General features: G+C 52.6%; 1 protein-coding gene and 1 pseudogene across 1 annotated transcript; one reads left to right on the top strand and one right to left on the bottom strand.

Annotated features, from left to right (window-relative positions):
• The first annotated feature begins 9914 nt into the window (after positions 1-9914).
• Positions 9915-12320, top strand: LOC118700091 (GPI-linked NAD(P)(+)--arginine ADP-ribosyltransferase 1-like). Its single transcript, XM_036404432.1, has 2 exons — positions 9915-10656; positions 11495-12320. Exons 1-2 carry the CDS (start codon positions 9915-9917, stop codon positions 11578-11580), a joined length of 828 nt encoding a protein of 275 aa, XP_036260325.1. The 3' UTR covers positions 11581-12320.
• Positions 12321-16995: 4675 nt separating this feature from the next.
• Positions 16996-18637, bottom strand: LOC118700087 (NAD(P)(+)--arginine ADP-ribosyltransferase 2-like; annotated as a pseudogene).
• Positions 18638-21101: the final 2464 nt, after the last annotated feature.

Raw genomic sequence — 21101 nt, 5'->3', positions numbered from 1 at the left:
GGGAATTGAATTCCAGTGGAGTTTGGGAGCAGGGGAGTTCCACTCTCATCCTCAAGGGTATTTGGATCAGGAGAGCTCCTGACGTCCCCCGACCTCTCCAGGCGCAGATTTCAGGGTCTGATTCTGGCCCTGTTCCCACTCCAGATCCAGGCTTCAGCTGGCCACGCACAAGGAGGGGCCACCGAGCCCTCCCAAAGCCCCTCCTGCCCCCCCAAGTTGGGGGCAGTTCTGTGGGGATCCTGTTGTTCTCACCAGCAGCTCCCCCAGCCCCATGGGAGTCAGTTTGTGCTCCTCCAAATTCCCTGGGGGGGGGATTGCCCCAGTTCCTTCCTTCCCCCTAAACTTGCCCTGGAAAGTTGGAATTCCGCCCCATCGCAGCGTCCTGCCAATAAAGGATTTCTGGGATTTTTCCCCCAATTCCTGGGGGATCCCCCTGGGATGTCACTGTTGCCACAGGGAGGGTCCTGGCCCAGGATGGGCTTTGGGACCTCATGGGTTAAGGCCCGAGGGGTGCCTCAGCCCCGCTTTATCCTCTGCTTTAATCCTTTATCCTCTGCTTCAACGTCGGTTTTCTCCTCTGAACGCTTTATTTCCCATTTTCACGGAATCTCCGGGTGGTTTGGGTTCGGAGGGACATTAGGGATCGTGTTCTTCATCAGCCGATGGGCAGGGTCACCCTTCCACTGTCCCAGGCTGCTCCAAGCCCTGCCCAGCCTGGCCTTGGGCACTCCCAGGGATCCAGGGGCAGCCACAGCTGCTCTGGGAAATCCGTTCCGGTCCCTCACCACCCGCACGGGCAGGAATTCCTTCCCCAGGTGCCATCCATCCCTGCCCTGTGGCAGTGGGAAGCCTTTCTGCCTCGTGCTGTCGCTCCAGGCCCTTGTTCAAAGTCACCAGAACAGGATCAGGTGGGGGAAAATGAGTTTAGTTTAGCTGGGTTTGGCTAAATCTAGTTTAATAATTAACAATTGCAGACCCTTCACCTCCGCTGGAGGAGAACACCAGTTCCAGGGTTTAACTCTCACTACTGGACGTGGACATTGGAATTTCAGGCTCTAAAGTGACAACTGAGAGTCGGAGCCCGGGCAGTTCTGAGGATTTTGGAGGATAACAGTGGGTGCCAGGGCTGGGGGACACAAGGGGGTCCTGCTGGACCTTGTGGGGTGTCCTTGAGAGATAAAATGTCTGCCAAGCGTCGCTATGGAGCACGACACGGTGCAAAGCACCAGGACGCCGTCAGAAGGGTGCACAGGAGAGATTCATTACAACAACACGTTGCCTTTATTGGTTTTCAAGATATTTACATTTACTTCACAGACACCTTGTTCACTGCCCATTGGTTGTAAGAAAGAAGCAAAGTTCTCAACAGGTGAACAAGGAGCCATGTCATTTGTCAGCCAGCCTGAGCCCATATCTTTTAACTTCTTCATCACATCCCCATGGTGACCGCCTTGATGTCTTCCTCGAGAGAGATTCAGGACTTCCCTTATCATCAGGAGGCCTTTGCTGGCTCACAAGAACAGCACAAAATGCCTTTCCTGCAATTCCCCCTTTTTGTGGGTGACCCACAAACACAACTGCCGAGGACTTCTGCAGGGCCCTCGCAAAAATCCGAGCAGACAGAGGATCCGTCCTTCATTCACTTACAGATAACCAACTTCTACCAACTCCACAATCTTAGGGTTCACATACAAACAAAGCACATAAAAACAGATCTTCAAATACCGTTACAGACCCCGCAATTTCCGGATGACACATTTGCAGGAGAGTGGCACCTTCACCTCTAATCCAATAACTTTCACCCACACAGAGTCAGAGACCAAGCCACCTGCCTGGTCACCACTTAGAACCAGGTAGCATCCACTCAACTTTACAACTGGCTGCTGCTGTCATACTGGGCAGCCAACCTGGTTGCTCAAGGTGTGGAGTTCAGCTGCTGATTCAGCCCCTGTACAGAGGGAACACTTCTCCCTTAGGGACATCAAATTCCCCTGTTTTGGGACCGTCGGTGCCCTGCAAAAGGAAATGGTACGAGACACATTTCTCAGTACTACCAACCTCTCTGTAAGAGAACTCAAGGAAAAGAAGCAAAAGTAACACCCGCTAACCTAAATTTTGGATTTTCAGTGTAAGCCTATGACTCCCTTCACTCTGTCTCGAATTACCATCTTTACCACACATTCCTTGAGGGGCCATGGTCCCATCCACCCAATAACCAATGCAATTGCCTACTCATTTTGCTCTCACTGTAGAACCACCCATGCTATCCTTTCCTGTGTGCTCCAAGTAAGGTTTAACACAACGGGCAGAGACCCAACGAGAGCCATTTCCTGTTAAAACACACGCATATACTCTTCCCCCCCCCGTGTTCTAATTCTGCGGGGCCAATCCACTTTCCCGTGATTTAATCTTTTGCCCGTACCTTAATACCTTCCTGAAAGTTTGGTTGTTTTGAATTCAAAGGTGAAAAATGATAGAGTGTAGGAGACACTTGTAAGTCAGGTAAAGGACGCAGAAAGTTTAACACATAAATGGTTTTATCTAATCTCACTTGAGGTGGCTCCCTCTGCATTCCCCCTTTTTGTTTTTGTGCCTGGCGCTTCAACACACCATGAGCACGTTCAATAATTGCTTGGCCTGTCGAAGCATGAAGAATACCAGTAGAATGACCAACACCCCAGGCACGAAAACCACACTTGTGATTTCTTTGAAACATACGCCGGGCCATTATCTGTCTTTACATGTGATGGAATGCCTAAAACGGAAAAGGCGTGGCAAAAGTGACAAATAACACCCCGAGCTGTTTCACCTGCCAGCGCTGAGGCAGGCGTGGCATGAGGAAAGGTGTCAGTTGTAACGTGAACACGCTTTAAATGGCCAAATTCAGGCACGTTTGTAGCATCTGTTTGCCATTCTTGCAAAGGGAGTAAGCCTCTGGGATTGGTGCCGTAACATTGTGAAACATGAGACGTAATTAACTGAGGAGACCCTTGTTGAAGCATTGCTTCATATTCCCACATCCTTCTTCCGGGCTACAGCAGCTTTTCCAGGGCTTCCTGATCCATCTGTAAAAACTGTCACACCTTCTTCCACTGGCCCAGAAGAGCAAAGTTGTTTCCCCTGAAGGGGAATCCTCTTAGTGAAATTCAAAATAGGATGAGAAGGTAAATGATGTGCTATTTGACCTGTAAAGGAAGATAAAGCAGGTTGCAGCTCATGGTTGTTTTGAAAACACCACTCAAAATACCATTGTTGTACCGGTATGACAATAGTTACAGGATCACAGCCTAAATCTCATGGCAGCGTCTGCGACCTTTGATAATCATGTCTGCAAAAAGCTCATATAGACCTGGAGCTGTTTTTTGGTACCTGAAAGACAAAAAATATCCACTGCAAAACATGCAATTTATCTTCCCATTTATCATTCCATTGACACAACAATCCGCATGGTATTTCATCATCTCTCAAAATAAATAATTGCACACCAGCAGAAACATCTATCCTGGTAAGAAATTTAGATGTCAAGGCCAGTTCAATTTCTTCCTCAGCCTTTTTTGCTGCAGCAGTCAAAAGTCTCTCATTGATAGAGGAAGTAATCCCTGATAGTAAATCAAACAAAGGTTGCAGTTGGCGATTGGTTATCCCCAAGTATTGCCTCAGCCAACCTGTTGCACCAACCATTTTCTGCACTTCAATTTTAATTAATGTTTTAATTTCAATGTCCAGTTTTACAGGTTGAGGCACAATTTGTGTGTTGTTGATTATCAACCCCAAGTATTTCCAAGGCATCTGCCTTTGAACTTTCTCCAGGGTGATAACCAAACCAACTTGAGTGTACACATCGTCCAGCAGTTTGAGGGCATTGGGTCTTCACATGCCCCGATTCTCCACAAGCAGAACATCTGGGTGAGGACTTCATGACTTCAGCCAAAGCCCCCATTTTGTGCTCAACCGAACCAACCTTTGAGCAAGCAACTACAAGATCAGACAGTGAGGGATCTCCCGGTAAAGAATAATAATTTTCCTGCAATCATCATTCACGTTTTCCCATGCTAGCTGTCTGCACAAAATTTGCCTCCACTCATCTTCTACTTGCTTCTCAAGGGCTGCAGCAGCCCTCTCCACAAACTGCAGAGAAGGTTCCTTCGCCCCTTGCTGGATGGTAATATAACTTGGTTAGGAGCTGCCATCTCCATTGATTTTAAGCAAGGCACTCACACCCAGCTGCTGGGCCTGTGCCAGAGCCAGGGGGTCCTATCTTGCCTGCAAATCCGGGTTAGAGAATGGTCCATTACCCAGCAAGGCATCAACAGCGTGACGTGGATCCTGCTGAGGTTACTGCAAATTGTCCAATGCTGCTCTTTCACCCATTTGTTTCCAGGTAGCCTGAAACCCACCATGCTGCACTGGCTGAAACAGAATCCTAGCAAGGTGAGCAATATCATAAGGTGCAGGTGCGTCAGCATTTAGAACACGAATCACTTGCATCACCCGCGAAGAGTTAACACCACACTGATCTACTTTTGACTGAAGGTCCTGTACAACCTTCCATGCAAAAACCTGGTGGCTGTCTTGTCCGGAATTAGGAGCAGCTTTGAAAACAGGAAAAGCCACAGCCCACCAGAAGCAGCAGAAGCCATCCCCATCCTTTTAGGTGGACCTATTTTCTCTGACAAATTCCAATCTCCCACTTCAGCTCCTTTCATTCTCACATGCTCCCAAAATTGCAAAGGGCATCGAGGAGTCACAGCCACCTGGCAGGGAGGCAGAGTCCGAGAAACAGCAGGCCTGGATCTGCTGTGAGGTTTAACAGAAACAGATTCCTGCGTCTTTTTAGGTGTCCTTATAACCGGCTGTTCATCGTCAGAACTATCACTAGACAAGGAAGGACGCAATGTTTAAGGTTGCATTTGTTCAACCAGTTCAGGAGGGAGGCGGGGGGCAGAGGGATAAACTGGGGGCGGAGCGGAGGCAGGCGGCTCCAAGGAGGGCAGAGGAGGGGCGGACGGCTCAAGGGAAAGGGGGGGAACAGGGGAGGATGAGGGGGGGAACAACCGAACCAGGGAGAGACAGAAGGGCGGACGATCCAGCCTGGTTTTCACTTCGCTTCTTCTGTAACTTCATTTTGGCTAATTGCTGTGCAGGCGTAAGATACGCCTTCGGTTTAGCACTCGGTTCAGCTAACCCCTGAGCAGGTGAGTTATACACAGGTTTAACACGGTCTTTTGGAGATAAACTCCGAGGAGCAGTCTTAGCCTGTTTGATTCTCACGATAGCAAACCCTGGGGGAAGCTCCACAGCAGCAGCAGCAGCAGCCTCCTCAGGGGGAGATTGATTCATTGACAGGCTCAGCCTCATCTTCCTCCTGTTCCTCTACTCGAGTTTCCAACTCTAATTCCTGCTCCTCCAATTCCTCCCCTCTATCTTGTTCTGCTTGCCATTCCCTCAACACCTCATACAACAGTCTCCAGGTAGCAGCCAAATCAACAACTGTCCTATCCCCCCTTGGATATCACTTCCCATAGTCCTTTCCCAACTTTTTCCATGCCCGGACACTGAAGGCAGTGGCGGCATCAGCTTCGAAGTCCTGTGATTTGCACCATATCAGTAAACTACCAAGAGCATAATCAGAAGCTTGAACATTTTTTTCTTTTCAATAAAGTTTTCCATGTGGACAAAACAGTCTTTTCCTCATCTGAAAAATTATTTCTCAGTTTTCCACGTGGACAAAACAGTCTTTTCCTCATTTGATAAATTATTTCTCCTCATTTTTCCCAATCGCTCACCTTGAATCAGACGTCTGGATTAGGTCCAGACCTCCGCAGCATCCTTGCTGCCCTCACTAATTTTTTAGGGTACCCTTCAGCTTTTTTTTTTTCTCTTTTTTTCTCTTTCCTTTTTTACAGCCCAGTTCCCATCATGGCGGGGCCACCAGACGTTGCTGCACAGCGCGACATGGCGCAAACCAACAGGACTCCATCAGAAGGGTGCATAGGAGAGATTTATTATAACAACATGTTGCTTTTATAGTTTTTCAAGATATATACATTTACTTAACAGACACGTTCACTGCCCGTTGGTCATAAGAAAGAAGCAAAGTTCTCAGCAGGTGAACAAGGAGCCGCGTCATTCTGTGAGCCAGATGAAGTCCATAACTTTTAACTTCCTTTCCTTCATCACGTCGCCGTGGTGATGGGCCTAGCTCGATGGGCCCGTGGTGCCTCAGGCCATCAGGGCAGGGATGCCACCTACAAGTGGGCATGAGACCGAGGGGTGGATCTAACCATGGACAGTATTTCCAGGGGTGGATCTAACCATGGACAGTATTTGCATGGGTGGATCTAACCATGGACAGTATTTCCATGGGTTGATCTAACCATGGACAGTATTTCCAGGGGTGGATCTAACCATGGACAGTATTTCACAGGTTATCCATGACTGTGAGACGTGTGCTGCCATCAAGCAGGCCAAGCAAGTGAAGCCCCTGTGGTACGGTGGGCAGTGGTCCAAGTACAAGTATGGGGAGGCCTGGCAGATTGACTCCATCCCACTGCCCCAGACATGCCAGGGCAAGCGCCACGTGCTGACCATGGTGGAAGCCACCACTGGATGGTTGGAAACCTACCCTGTGTCTCACACCACTGCCCAGAACACCATCCTGGGCCTGGAAAAGCAAATCCTGTGGAGACATGGCACCCCTGAGAGAACTGAGTCAGAGAATGGGAGCCATTTTAAGAATGGCCTTATCAACACCTGGGCCAGGGAACATGGCATTGAATGGATCTATCGCATCCCCTACCATGCACCAGCTGCCGGGAAAGTTGAACAGTGCAATGGACTGCTTAAAACTACCCTGAAGGCACCTGGGGAGGGGACTTTTAGAAATTGGGAAGTGAACTTAGCAAAAACCACCTGGATGGTCAACACCAGAGGGTCCATCAGTCGAGCTGGTCCTGCCCAGACTGAACCCCTGCACAGCGTGGATGGAGATAAAGTCCCTGTTGTACACATGAAAGGTATTTTTGGAAAGGTCTGAACCCCTGCACAGCGTGGATGGAGATAAAGTCCCTGTTGTACACATGAAAGGTATTTTTGGAAAGGTCTGAACCCCTGCACGCCGTGGATGGAAAAAAAGTCCCTGTTGTACACATGAATGGTATTTTTGGAAAGGTCTGAACCCCTGCACACCGTGGATGGAAAAAAAGTCCCTGTTGTACACATGAAAGGTATTTTTGGAAAGGTCTGAACCCCTGCACACCGTGGATGGAAAAAAAGTCCCTGTTGTACACATGAATGGTATTTTTGGAAAGACTGTTTGGGTTACTCCCACCTCAGGCAAAGACAAACCCATCCGTGGCATTGTTTTTGCTCAAGGGCCTGGTTACACTTGGTGGGAAATGCAGAAAGATGGAGAAAGCCGTTGTGCACCACAGGGAAACCCAGTCTTGAGTGAGAGCTGTGTGTAAGGTTTCATTGAGATGCAGATTGGGAAATAGAATAAGGGGTGGATAATGTCCTAGATTGCCAAGGAAATTGTGTTCCATTTGCCATCTGCATGGCAGCTGTCTTCTGTTCCGTGGGCAGTTTTCCTTATCTCTCACACAACTGCGGAGACACCTGCTGATAACAGGCTGTTGAATGTCCCTGCATGGCTGATAAGAACTATAACATCCCATGGGGAGATGCTCCGCCCAGAGGGAGGAGCCAAGCATTCCTACCTGGATAGAATCTGGAGATTCTGGAACACCAGCACGGCTTCTGCACTGGATTTCCCAGAGGAACAGCAGCTCCTTCTTCCACTGGATATTCAGAAATAAACCACACCCTTCTCCAGGATCCCTGCTCCAGCAGAACCACCCCTGACGCTGCAGGAGGGCTGAGCCAAATTTCCAATGGTTCTGCTGCCAGCACCCTGACCCACAGGCTGTCAGGCTGTGTTCTGACTCTGTTCCAGTGTTGTTGTAGTTCACTGCATTGCTTATTTTATTTTTTTAAATTTTCTTCCCTCGTAAAGAGCTGTTACATCCCGCTCCCATATTTTTTGCCCGAGAGCCCCTTAATTTAGAATTTGTAGCCAGTCAGAGGAGGGAGGGGGAGATTTAATTTTTCCATTTGGAGAGAGGCTCCTGCCTTCCTTGGCAGACACCTGTCTTCCCAAACCAAAAGAGTAGCTTAGGGAGTTATTCTAGCCAGGGGTTAATACACAGACCGTTGTTCTATTTGTCCTTACTTTCTACTTCTTGTATAACTTTTCTGCTGACAAATCTCATGGCTGCCACTTGGCTCTTAACCGCAGTTCTGCTGCCTCTGAGGCCTGCCTTTTGCAGCTTTAACAAAACCCTCTGATTTTAAAGGTTCCCACACACCCCCGCCCACTGCCAAAACCAATAATTCAGTTTTAAATGTCTGCTGCAAAGGTGACATTTCGGGAGTCACAGCCAGCTGCAGTCCCGTAGGCTCCGTTGGCCCTTCAGTGGCACCCGTTCGGTCTGCGAGCAATGAAACACGTCCCCCAGTCATGCAGGACCAGTCCTCGTGCAGTTCCCAACACTGGCTGACAGGCTGAGGGTTCCGTGCTGCTCTGAAGGTGAACAGGGGAGAAACGGAACCCACAGGATAAAACTTGGCCCCCTTTTTGTCAGGGGGTGATGGTCACGCTCAGTGAGCAGCTGGGAGTGGGACTGGGGGGCACTGGGGGGACGTGGGACCCTGGGACCGTGGCATTGGGGTTCTGGTGGGGGGGAGAAATAAGAGAGAAAGAGAAGAGAAAGTTTCAGTTCCCCTGAAGGTGCTGGATAGGGCTTAAAGATGAACTAGCAAAAATTCACAGAAGGATATAAAAGTGTGGACACAGCAGGGCAAACATGGCTGGAACCCGTGGAGGAACAGATAAAGGGAACTCCAGTGAGGGTCTTTTGCAAGTTCTGGACCACAGAAGGAGCAGCGACTGCTCAAAATGAAAGTTTGAGGCGAGGTTATCTGGCGTATTGGGGCACTCATGGAAAACTACACTGAGAAACCTCATATTTAGAACTCGCCAGCACCATAAAAGGATTTCAAGAAAGAGGCGGAGCCATGCAAATTATTTCTAGGAAAAGTGAAGTTTCTGTACTTGGTAAGAGACACATTTTCATGAATATTTATAATTACGATGGATAAATAGCCTGTGGCAAAGCCCCCCCTGACCTGCAGGACCAGGACAGATCTGCTGTGAGCCTGAGCTGATAAGGAATTCCAGCTTTCTGCTACCTCCAGTTCCATCAGGGAGTTCACTCCAGCTGATTTTGGTATCGGGACTGGGGGGACTCTGGGGGGATTCTTGGGGGGACAAGGGACTGAGGGATTGGGATTGCGGTGCTGGGTGGACACTGGGGGAGTCACAGGTCAGGGATTGGGGTAATGGGGGGCTCTGGGGGAAATGAGGGGGGACACGGGATGGTGAGAGTGGATTGGGGTGATGGGGAGGCTGGGAGACACAGTGGGGGCAGAGGGTGATGCCTGAATTTGGGTTGAGGCTCTGGGGTGACACCAAAGGAACTGGGGAAGGAGAGTGGGATTGGGGTCTGGGGATGAGCCGAGGGGGACACTGGTGGGCTCCAGGAGTGACCCCAGGATCTGAGGGGACTTGTATTCATGGGAGTAGGACTGGGCTTCTGGGGGGCCAGGAGGACACGGTGCTGTGGGATTGGGGCTCCTGGGGCTGGGGGACATTGGGGAGGGATAAGTAACCCCAGGATTTGGGATCAGGGAGCCCAGACATGCCCAGGGCTCTGCTGGCCAGGAGTGCCTCCCTTCCCCCTGGGCTGACCCCACTCCCCGGCCCAGTCCCTCACTGATGAACCCTCCCCGTGTCTCCCATGTGTCCCCTCTGTGTCCTCCAGTGTCCACACCGGTCCCTGTGGCCTCTCCCCTCCATGGCCGTCCTGGCACAGACCCTGGCACTGCTGGCAATGGCCGTGGCCACCACGGGCATCGAGGAGGTGCCCCTGGACATGGCCCAGGACTCCTTCGATGACCAGTACCAGGGCTGCGGCCCTGCCATGACTGAGGCGTTGCCAGCCCTCAACCGCTCCGAGTTTGAGCAGAACCCTCTCTTTGCCCAGGCCTGGACTAAGGCCAGAGCTGAGTGGCAGAGTCGGGGGTCCCCTGTGTCCCCTCTGTCATCCCCAGCCCAGGCCATCGCCCTCATGGCCTACACAATGAATGACCTGTACAGAGAGTTCAACGCAGCTGTGCGCACGGCCGGGCAGGAATACCGGGACAATTTCCACTTCAAAACTCTGCATTTCCTGCTGACCCAGGCCCTGGCGACATTGAGGGTCACTCGGGGTCCAAAGTGTCAGAACGTGTACCGGGGGGTGCGTGGGGTCAGGTTCCAGGCAGGGTACGGTGACATCGTCCGTTTCGGTCAATTCACGTCGGCATCACAGAGTCAAACAGCCTCCCAGCAATTTGGGAGAGACACAATGTTCCAGGTGCACACGTGCCACGGTGCAGAAATCCGGGAATTCTCCAAATATCCTGGCGAGAAGGAGGTGCTGATCCCACCCTTTGAGACCTTTGAGGTTGTCGAAGTCAGAAAGAAAGGAGAAAGCGCGTGGATCCAGCTCCGCTCCAACGGGACCTTCAGCAAATACAAGTGCGAGTGGCTGCAAGGTGACGCCACAGATGAGAGCCTGGGGCGATGGGGACACCCACTGGGGATGAGGCAGGGACATGGGCACCCACTGTGGCTGCGGGGACAAGGACACCCCATGCTGGGCAGGAGAGGGAAAGCCAGTGCTGGGGACACTCACTGGATGTGGTGAGAAACCAAGTGCTGGGGGCACCCACTGTGGCCATGGGGACACCAGGATAAGGCACAGGGGACAATGACACTCACTGGGCATGGGGGGACAGCGACACCCAGTGCTGGGGAGAGCCACTGTGGACAGGGAATACCCACGACAGGGCACAGAGGGTGGGGACACTCAGTGAGAGTTTGGGGACAGGGACAGCCCATGCTGGGGACGCCAATCTCAGGACACCCATTGTGGGCACAGGGACAGGAATGCCCATGACAGGCACCGGGTGGGGACCCCCACACCTGGGAGGAGACAGGGTCAGGGACAGTCCAGCCAGGGGACCACAGGGACAGGGATGTCCCCATTCTGATCCTGTCCCTCCCCACCAAAGGCAGTGCTGTGGGGATGGACCCTGTGTGCTGGACGTGGGTGGGCTGGGAGCCCTCATGGCCCTTCCTGAACCCCTGTCCCCAGCTGTCATCCGCCATGGCACCTCCTGACTCCCCCTGATCCCTGTCACCCCTACGACCACCATGACCCCTCTGCCATCCCTGGGCCTCGTGCCCCCCTGTGCCCCCCCACAACACCCTGTCACCTGTCACCTCATGGCCCCCATCTCTCCTGTCACCCCTAATCCCCCATTATGGTCGCCCCCCCAACCCCCTCACTCCCCATATGATCCCCCTGACGTCCGTCTCTTTGTCTGCCAGGTGGCAGCATCCCCAGGGCTCCCTTCCATGTCGGAGGACTCCTCCTGGCCACTACAGCCCTGGCAGTGGCCACTGGGATCCTCTGAGCCACGAGGCCACTGTGGTCTCCAAGGTCGCTGTGGTCACTGTGGCAAGCATGGCCACCATGGCAACCAAGGTCATCCCCGTGGCCACCACAATCACCAAGACCACCATGACCTCTGGAGAAACGAGGCCCCCAAGGCTACCAAGGCCACCACAGCCACTCTGGCCACCTTGGCAGCTATTGCCACCATGAGGTCACTGTGGCCACCGTTGCCATTGTGGCACTGCGGCCACCACAGCCTCTCTGGCCTCATGGTCACAAAAATCAACAAGGCTTCTGTGGCCACCATGATCACCAAGACACCTGGAGCCACAAAGTTACAACAGCCACTGTAGCCACTGTGGCCACCAGTATCATTGTGCAAAGAAATTCTATTAAATAATTCTATCACAACAATTCCATTAAATAAATCTGACAAAGCCAGAAAAAAGTGACAATTCTTATGCAGGGCTCAATGTCAGTCCTCACACCAACACTCCTGGGATGGTCTCTTTCTTTCTGCCTCAAGGAGGATCCCTGGGGAGCACTCCGTCCCAAGGGAGGAACCTCACACACATTTCATTTCAAGCAGGAACAGGGGAAAGGAATCTCAGTCCGAGAGGGGACTGGACATTCCCAGGGTCAGTTGCTCGATGGCCAGGCCCAGTTCTGGCACTTCATCCTCACTTGTCAATTTGGAGTTCATGATTTGGGCTGGTTTTAGCCCAATTCAGCACCAAAAAATCAGCAGCAGACCCCTCTCAGCACAGCCCTGATGACCACAAATGGGGCATTGTCCCTTGGCCACATTCCAGGCAGAGCATCCTGCCACATCCTGCACTTCAGGGTGATCTTAAAGGCTGGAAACTGGGAGGTTCAAGAGGACAAGGGCAGGTCTTGTCCCTGGGGAGGGACAGTCCCCAGTGCCATTCCTGGCTGGTGGGACCTGCTGGAGCAGTACTGGAGAAGAACCTGGGGGTGCTGGCAGGTGACCAGTGAAGCTGGCCATGTGGCCTGGGGCCTGGAGGGATCCAGGGGGTATCAGGAAGTCCGGGAGTGACCGTGGCTCTCTGTCCTTCCCAGGGAGGCACATCAGGAGTGCTGTGTCCAGCTCTGGCAGTGCAGTGTCCAGTTCTGTCCAGTGCCATGTCCGGTTCTGGGCTGCTCTGGACCCAATCCTGTGCTCAGGGATGATTCTGCCTGAGCTGGGAGGTTGGACCAGGTGCCCACTCTGGGTCCTTCCAGCCTGACCCATTCTGGGATTTGGGGATTCTGGCAGTTGTGGTTCAGGAATTGTCCACCGGAGGGCAGCAGCGAGCATGGGAAATCAGCAGCACTGCGCATGCGCCCCCCCAGCTGCAGTTCCGGGTGCCAACAGCAGGCGGCAGCACGAGCTGCTGGCGCTGCCGAGCACCCGCCCCGCCCCATCCCGGCCCCGGGGGCTCTGCAATGGTTTGAGATGGAGCGACCTTAAAGCCCGTCCGGTGCCAGCCCTGCCATGGGCAGGGACATCTTCCCCTGGGCCGGGCTGTTCATGGCACCGCCCATCCTGGCCTTGAACTGTTCCAGGAGTGGGGCAGCCACAGCTTCTATGGGCAGCCTGTGCCAGGGCATCACCACTGCCACAGGGAAGGATTTTATAGGAAAGATAGGTGCTGATGTCTTTGTAAAACTACTCGGAGGGTCAAGGACCTTTAGGAGACATTGTTGTCAGTGTCTTCAAAATGGGTCTTGATATGTCTACACAAGAACACATGTGGTTTGTCATAGAACCCTGGTGGCTTGACCAGAAAGTTTGAAGTCCTGAACATTCGTCCAATAAGAGAAATTGTTCCCCACAATTTTTCACCAGACAGCCTGAACTTCTGAACTTCTGGAGAATATTATAGCTTCAAGGGGGATGTGGGGTAGGTGCTTTGGGACAGCTGCCCCTTCCTGGTACCACAGCCAATGGGGAAAGGGAGAGGGCAACTTGCAGCCCTGAGTTTGGGATAAAAGGAGGCTGTGCTCTCCGAATCCTCAAGAGAGAAACCCCACAGGGATATGGCTGTGGAAACTCTGTCCCTTTATTCCATTCAAGGTTCAAGACTACTTTGTGAACACTTGGCTTTTCATAGTGTGGCTTTTCCCCAGATACTGAAGGTGCTGGGTAGAGCTTAAAGTCTGACTGGCAAAAATGATAAAAGGATGTAAAAGTATTTATACAGGACAATAAAAGTGGCTGGAAGCAGTGGAGAAAGAGATAAAGGGAACTCCAGCGGTGTTTTTGACAAATTCTGAAACACAGAAGGAGCTGCATCTGCCCAAAGCGAAAGTTGGAGGCAAGGTCATCTGAGATATTGGAGCACTCAGTGAAAATGACCCCCAGAAACCCCAGTTTTATGACCCTCCAGGAAAATAAAAATTATTTCCTAAAAGAGGCAGAGCCATGGCAATTATTTAAGGAAGCAGTGCTGGTTTTGGATTAGCTAAGAAGCTCATTTGAATGAATATGTATAATTAGGACTGATAGATTTTGTGTGGCAAAGTCCCTTCTGTTGTGCAGCACGAGGAGAGATCACGGCCCCTCCTGGCCCCTCCCGGCCCCTCCTGTACCCCTGTAATCCCTGACCTCTCTCTGACCCGCCTCAACCCCCTCACCTCCATGGACCACTCATTCTCCTCTTTTTCCGCCCAGGTGGGAGCATCCCCAGGGCCCCCTCCCACCTCAGAGGGCTCCTCCTGGCCACTACAGCCCCGGCTGGATTGTCTGAGCCACAAGGCAATGAAGGTCACCGTGGTCTCCAGGATCACCAAAGCCACCGCGACCCCCAGAGAAAAGAGGCAACCAAGGCTACCAAGGCCACCACTGCCATTTTCCCTGGGCAGAAAAAAGGGAAAAAAGAGGAAGAGAAGAGAAAAAGAAAATTCTACCTACTCCCCACACCCCAATATTTCATTAAATGCCCTTTACCTTTTAGGAGATTCATTGATTTGCATTCTTGCCCAAATCCTGTGAATTCCCACATATTCAGCACTTAAACCAAACCAAACTCTATTTCCGCATCCCAATTAATTTAACCTACAAAGGAATAAGAGATATGTTTCTTTACAAATAGATTGTGTGAATCTGGTAGTGGATAAGGCCTGGGACTTGTAGAGAAGGAAGTGACCAGAGAAACCATCAGTTTCAGAAAATGTTCCTCACTGACATGGACTGCTGCTCAGACAAGGTCCTGCCAAATTCCTGAATTTCAAGAAGAACAAAGAAATAACAGGCTTATGAATAATAATTCCCCCACCGATGGTGAAGTTAAAACTCATTTTAATGGTCATGTGTCTGTGTTACAGAAGGGCTGGGTGCGTAGCAAGGGGAACATTCAGCAGGTGGATTGGGAAGTCTGCACCTTCTGAATAACTCAGGCAACGGGAAGGGGAGTGGGAGATATGGGTGGGAAATTGGGATAAAATGGAGGCTGCATCGTCCAGCAACTTGAGACAACCCATGGTGAAATTCCCCATGGCCTCTTCCTTTATTCATGAATAAAATTACAGGACTCTTCTGTCTCCTTTCTGCAAGTAAACCTCTGGCAAGGTGAATTTTTCTGATCAAATGGTCAATAGCAAAAATGTTGTTCTACTTGAATCCTAAGCGATGTGCTTAGCTGCAGCCAGAGTCTCATCCACAAAATGGCAGCTCTGCCTTTTATACTCCGGGTATAGCATCAGCCAAATACACATTCATAAGCAGTCATACATATTCAAATGTTTTCCTTCTATATCCCTGGCCCCATTCAAAGTCTTCCAGCAGACTCTTCCTTGCTGTCCATTGATGGAGACCTTCCTGCAGTCTGATTGGAGGTGAGGTGAGGCATGCCATGCCTCCCCAGCAACAGGCTTGGCCCTTCCCCAACTGCCTGATGCAAGGGGCACAGGTACACGCCCCCCATCCACATGTTCCTGACAGCCCTGATAACCTGGGCCTTCTGGTGGCAACAACATAGAGGGGGGAAAGGAGGCTCAGGGAAGAAAAGAGGTTGTCCGAAAAACAAACCACAATAACGTAACCATAAAAAACAGAACTTCTCTGAACATACAAACATGTACATCCCTTAATTGTGAGAGCCAATCATCATGTTACCCATCTATAACAAAGCTGTGGCTGCCCCACCCCTGGCTGTGTCCAAGCCCAGACTGGGCCAGGCCCGGAGCAGCCTGGCCCAGGGGAAGATGTCCCTGTCCATGGCAGGGCTGGCATCAGAGGGGCTTTAAGGTCGCTCCATCCCAAACCATTGCAGAGCCCCCGGGGCCGGGATGGGGCGGGGCGGGCGCTGGGCAGCGCCAGCAGCTCGTGCTGCCGCCTGCTGTTGGCACCCGGAACTGCAGCTGGGGGCGGCGCATGCGCAGTGCTGCTGATTTCCCGCGCTCGCTGCTGCCCTCCGGTGGACAATTCCTGAACCACAACTGCCAGAATCCCCAAATCCCAGCATGGGTCAGGCTGGAAGGACTCAGAGTGGGCACCTGGCCCAACCTCCCGGCTCAGGCAGAATCATCCCTGAGACCAGGACTGGGTCCAGAGCAGGGCAGAAAGGGACGTAGCACTGGGCAGAACTGGATAGAGCACTGCCAGATCAGGACACAGCACTCCTGATGTGCCTCAGTGGGAAGGGCAGAGGGGTACAAACACTGCCTGACTTACTGGGCCTGCTCTTCAGGATATTCCCTGGATCCCTCCTGGCCCCAGGCCACATGGCCAGCTTCACTGGTCACCCACAGGCACCCCCAGGTCCCTCCCCAGAACTGCTTCAGCAGGACCCTCCAGGCCTGGATTGCCACTGGGGACTGTCCCTCCCCAGGGGCAGAACCTTCCCTTGTCCTCTTGAACCTCCCAGTTTCCAGCCTTTAAGGTCCTCCTGAAGTGCAGGATGTGTCAGGAATGTGCCCAAGGGACAATGCCCCATTTGTGGCCATTGGGACAGCATTGAGTGGGGTCTTGATCCGATTTGGGTTCTGAGTTGGACTAAAACCAGCCCAAATCCCCAGTCCCGAATTGACAAGTGAGGGTGGATCACCAGAGCTGGGCCTGGCCATCCATCAGTCGACCCTGGGAACATCCAGTCCCATCTGAGACAGAGATTTCTCACCCCTATTCCTGCTTGCAACGAAATGTGTGTGAGTTTCCTCCCTCGGGAAGGGGATGCTCCCCAAGGATCCTCCTTGAGGCAGAAGGAAAGAGATGTTCCTGTGAATGTTGGTGTGGTGAGTGTCATCAAGCCCTGCTTTAAATTGTCACTTTTGGCTGGCTGTGACAGATTTATTTAATGGAATTGTTTTGATCAAATTATTTAATGGAATTGTTTCATTAGAGTTTTTAATAGGATTTCTTTGCACAATGGCTTTGGTGGACACAGTGGTCACAGCCTCTGTGGTAGCCTTGTGGCTCAGGGAGTCTTGATGATCACGGTGGCCACAGCTGCCACAGCTGCCACAGTGACTTCAGTGACCTTGGTGGTGCTGAGAATTTGGTGGTCACTACCAGGGCTGTGGTGGCCAGGAGGAGTCCTCCAAGTTGGAAGGAAGTCCTGGGGACAGCCCCACCTGGGGACAAAGAGAGGCATCAGGGGACCATGAGGGGAGTGAGGGGGTCTTGGACAGCCATAATGGATGGTTTGGGGTGGCAGGAGAGATGGGGGCCATGAGGTGACAGGGTTTCAATGGGGACACAGGGGGGTACATGGGAGGGATCAGGGAGACCAAAGGGGTCAGGGTGTGCTTAGGGGTGACAGGGTTGAGGGGGAGTCAGGGGGAGCCATGGGGGTGACAGAGGTTCAGGGATTGCCATGGGGGTCCCGACTCACTCGTGTCCAGCACACAGGGCCCATCCCCACAGCACTGCATTTGATGGGGAGGGACAGGGTCAGGACAGGCAGGGCCCAGTCTCTGTCCTCCCCTGGCAGGGGTGTTCCTGTCCCTGTCCCCTCCCAGATGTGGGGCTTCCCTCTCCCTGTGCCCTGTCATGGACATTCTTGCCCCCATGCCCACAATGGCTGTCCCCACACCTGGTCTCCCAGCAGTGGATGTCCCTGACCCCAAACTCTCAGCGAGTGTTCCCACAGGTGGCAGGGAGTGTCCTCACCCCCTGTGTCCTATCATGTGTGTCCCCTGTCCCCATATTGGGTGTTCCCAGCACTGGGTGTCTCTGTCCTGGTCCCTCGCTGTGGGTGTCCTTGTCCCGCCCACACACAGTGGTTGACCCTGTCCCCTCCCCATTCCCCCCGTGCCATATCATGGCTGTCCCCAAGGCCACACTGCGTGTCCCCATCACCCCAGGCTGTCCCCTGTGCGTCACCTCACAGCCACGCGCAGTTGTGTTTGCTGTAGGTCCCGGTGGAGCGGAGACTGATCCATGCCCTCTTCCCATTCCGGGTGACTTTGGTGACCTCAAAGGTTTCGTATGGCGGGATCAGCACCTCTCGGTTGCTCAGATAGAAGGAAAAAGCCTGGATGTCCACACCGTGGCACGTCTGAACCTCAAATATGGTGTCTGTTCTGTACTTCTGGGCGACCTCTTTGCTCAGCGACGTTGATGTGAATTGGCCAAACCGGATCTTCTGTCCACGCCGTGCCTGGAACCGGACATCATGCACACCCCGGAACACGTGGTGACACTTTGCCTTTCTGAGCATGTCTCAGTGTCACCAGGGCCTGGGTCAGCAGGAAATGCAGCGTTTTGAAGTGGAAGTTGTTCGGTATTCCTGGCGGGAGCGCCCGGCCACACGCACGGCTGCGTTGAAGTCCTTGTAAATGTCCTTTGTTGTGTAGGCCATGAGAGCCACGGCCTGGGCTGGGGACGCCAGAGGGGACACAGGAGAGCCCCGCTTGTGCCACTCAGCCTCGGCCTTCACCCAGGTCTGGCTGAAGAGAGGATTCACCTGGAACTCAAAGTTGTGGAGGGCCGGCAACACCGCCGTCATGGCAGGGCCGCAGCCCCGGTACCGGTCATCGAAGGAGTCCCTGGCCATGTCCAGGGGCACCACCTTGATGGCCGTGACGGACAAGGTCATTGCCAGCAGTGCCAGGGAGCGAGCCAGGAGGGCCATGATGGGGAGAAGCCTCTGGGAGAAGCCAAGGGACTGGTGTGGGACACTGGGAGACAAAAGGGGACACACTGAGGGGACAATTAGGGCACACAGGGCTACAGAGTAAAGCTCCCTCTGTGAGGGGCTGGGGAGGGAGTGGAGGGGGAAAGCTCTGGTTAGAAGACCTGGAATGCTGATTGGAAAACCTGGGGTAATTCCAGGACTCCCCAGTGTTCCTTAGACCGCCTGGACAACAATCCCACTCCCATGGTCTCATACCCTCAATCCTTAGTGGCCTCCCAGCCCCCCAGGACCAGGATTCAAATTCTGGGGTCACTCCCTGACCCTTGAGCATTGCGCCCCATGACCCAAAATCCACTCCCACAATGCCCCCCCTGGATCCCACTGCTGTGTCGCCCCCAGTGTCGTCCCTGTGCCCACAAGCCCCACAGCCCCACCCCAGCCCTTCTGCAGTTCCCCAGCCCAAACCCTGGGGACAATCCCTGACCCCCCCATGTCCCCTCAGTGCTCCACCAGCCCCCCTCCCAATGCCAGTCCTGTGTTTACCCTTCCATTGTCCCCCCAGTGCTCCCCTCATCCTCAATCCTGCTCCCAATCCTCTGCAACGCTCTTGTAGCGCCGGGCTGGTTACAAACCCCAACTAAATCCCTAAAGCCACTGCCTCAGCCCCCATTGTCCTCCTCAGCCCTCTCCCAGACCCCAGTCCCACTCCCAGTCCCCTGATCCGGTTGGTGTACCCCAGGACTCCAACCCAAATCCAGAGGTCACTCCCTGCCCCCATAACATCCCCCTGAAGCCCCCATGGCCCCACCCTGCAATCCCAGTCCCGTGTCCCGCCCTCAATACGACCCCAGTGTCCCCCAGTCCCTGATACCGAAATCAGCCGGAGTGAACTCCCTGATGGAATTGCAGGTATCAGAAAGCTGCAATTCTTTCTCAGCTCGGAATCACAGCAGATCTCTCCTGGTCCTGCACATCAGGGGGGATTTTGCCATGGGGTATTTATCCACCACAATTATAAATATTCATTAGAAGGGGCTTCTTAGCTAATGCAGATACATCACTTTCTCTGGAAATAATTTGTATGGTTCTGCCTCTTTCTGGAAGTCCTTTTATGGTACTAGAGGGTCATCCAAAGGGGTTTCTGTGTGTGGTTTTTGCTGATTGCCGCAATATGCCAGATGACCTTTCCTGCAACTTCTGCTTTTTGCAGGCGCTGCTCCTTCTGTGGTTCAGAATTTGCAAAAGACCCTCACTGGAGTCCCCTTTATCTCCATGGATTCCATCCACGTTCATCCTGGTTACCCTTAATTCTACCTCCTTTTCTTGCTTTTGCCCGTTCATCATTAAGCTCAATCCAGCACCATTAAGGGATCTGAAACTTTCTATTCTCTCTCTTATTGCTCACCCACCACAACCCCAATCTCACAGTCCCATGTTCCCCCAGTCCCCCCCAGTCCCCCTCACCATTTCCCACTGAGTCGCTGTCACCCCTCAGATACCAAATAAGGTCCCCTATCAGATGCCATCCCTGCAGGCACCTTGAGCCTGGGGATGATCTCTTGGGGGAGTGCCTGGGTGAGTTCCCTGGCCTTGCTGGTTTGGCAGGAGAAGTTCTGGACCTCAAAAAAGGGATCCAGCAACACCAGGAGATACCTGAGCCCATGGTGGAGTGGTAGCTCAGAAAATCCATTTGCCGGTAATCCCCAGGAGTGTTTCCACTTCCAGGGATGCCTGGAGGTGATGGTTTTCAATTCAAAGGGTTCTTCTAAAAATACATCGGGCATTGCTCTGTAACAGACCTGACAATTTTGTCCTATAAGTCACTGAGGATCTGAGGCCACAGACCGGTCCCCATCTCATTGATTCCCCAGAGCTTTGCTGGTGCTTTTCTCCTTTACAAATTGCAGCAGCAGCTGGGGAATTCCTGACCTGGTTATTGCCAGTAACCTCTCTCCTACCCAGCCACCCTCTTTATTGTGGGCTTTTACATAAGCAGCCAATTTTCAATCTGCCCAACTCTATCCAAGCCTCACCTCTGGCAGTGAAATTCCTTTCTCAGGAATTAACACCAGGATGCTTTGTTGTGGAACCTCTCGTGCAGCTTTAGTGCAAGTGTATTTCCCACAGGGATTTGTCAGTCCCCAAGCTGGCGTGCCCTGGATTGTGGTACGGCCACTTCTTTGGGCAGCTGGGAGGAATCCAGGAGGGACAATAATTCTTGTTTATATTTAATTGGAGATCCCTGTGCTGTTAATTGACTTCTTTCTTCCCCTATGGCTCCATGGGCACGAGCAATGCTCAAAGCAGATGGCAAATGAGTTCCTACATTTGCCTGGGACTGTGGGAGTGGGACTGGGGATCTGGGCTCTGAGCAATAAGAGAGAGAATGAAAATCAAAATCCCTCAGTAGTTCTAGATGGAGGTTAAAGATGAATGGGCAAAAGCATGAAAAGGAGGTAGA

The sequence above is a fragment of the Molothrus ater genome, chromosome 1 (genome assembly GCF_012460135.2).
Source record: "Molothrus ater isolate BHLD 08-10-18 breed brown headed cowbird chromosome 1, BPBGC_Mater_1.1, whole genome shotgun sequence".
In the NCBI taxonomy this organism is placed as follows: Eukaryota; Metazoa; Chordata; class Aves; order Passeriformes; family Icteridae; genus Molothrus; species Molothrus ater.
This window is presented reverse-complemented; position numbering and strand designations above follow the sequence as displayed.

Coding starts and splice junctions, on each gene's coding strand:
- LOC118700091 (XM_036404432.1), top strand. CDS start 9,915: ATGGCCGTCCTGGCACAGACCCTGGCACTGCTGGCAATGGCCGTGGCC. Junction 10,657..11,494: donor CAAGTGCGAGTGGCTGCAAG/GTGACGCCACAG, acceptor TTTGTCTGCCAG/GTGGCAGCATCCCCAGGGCT.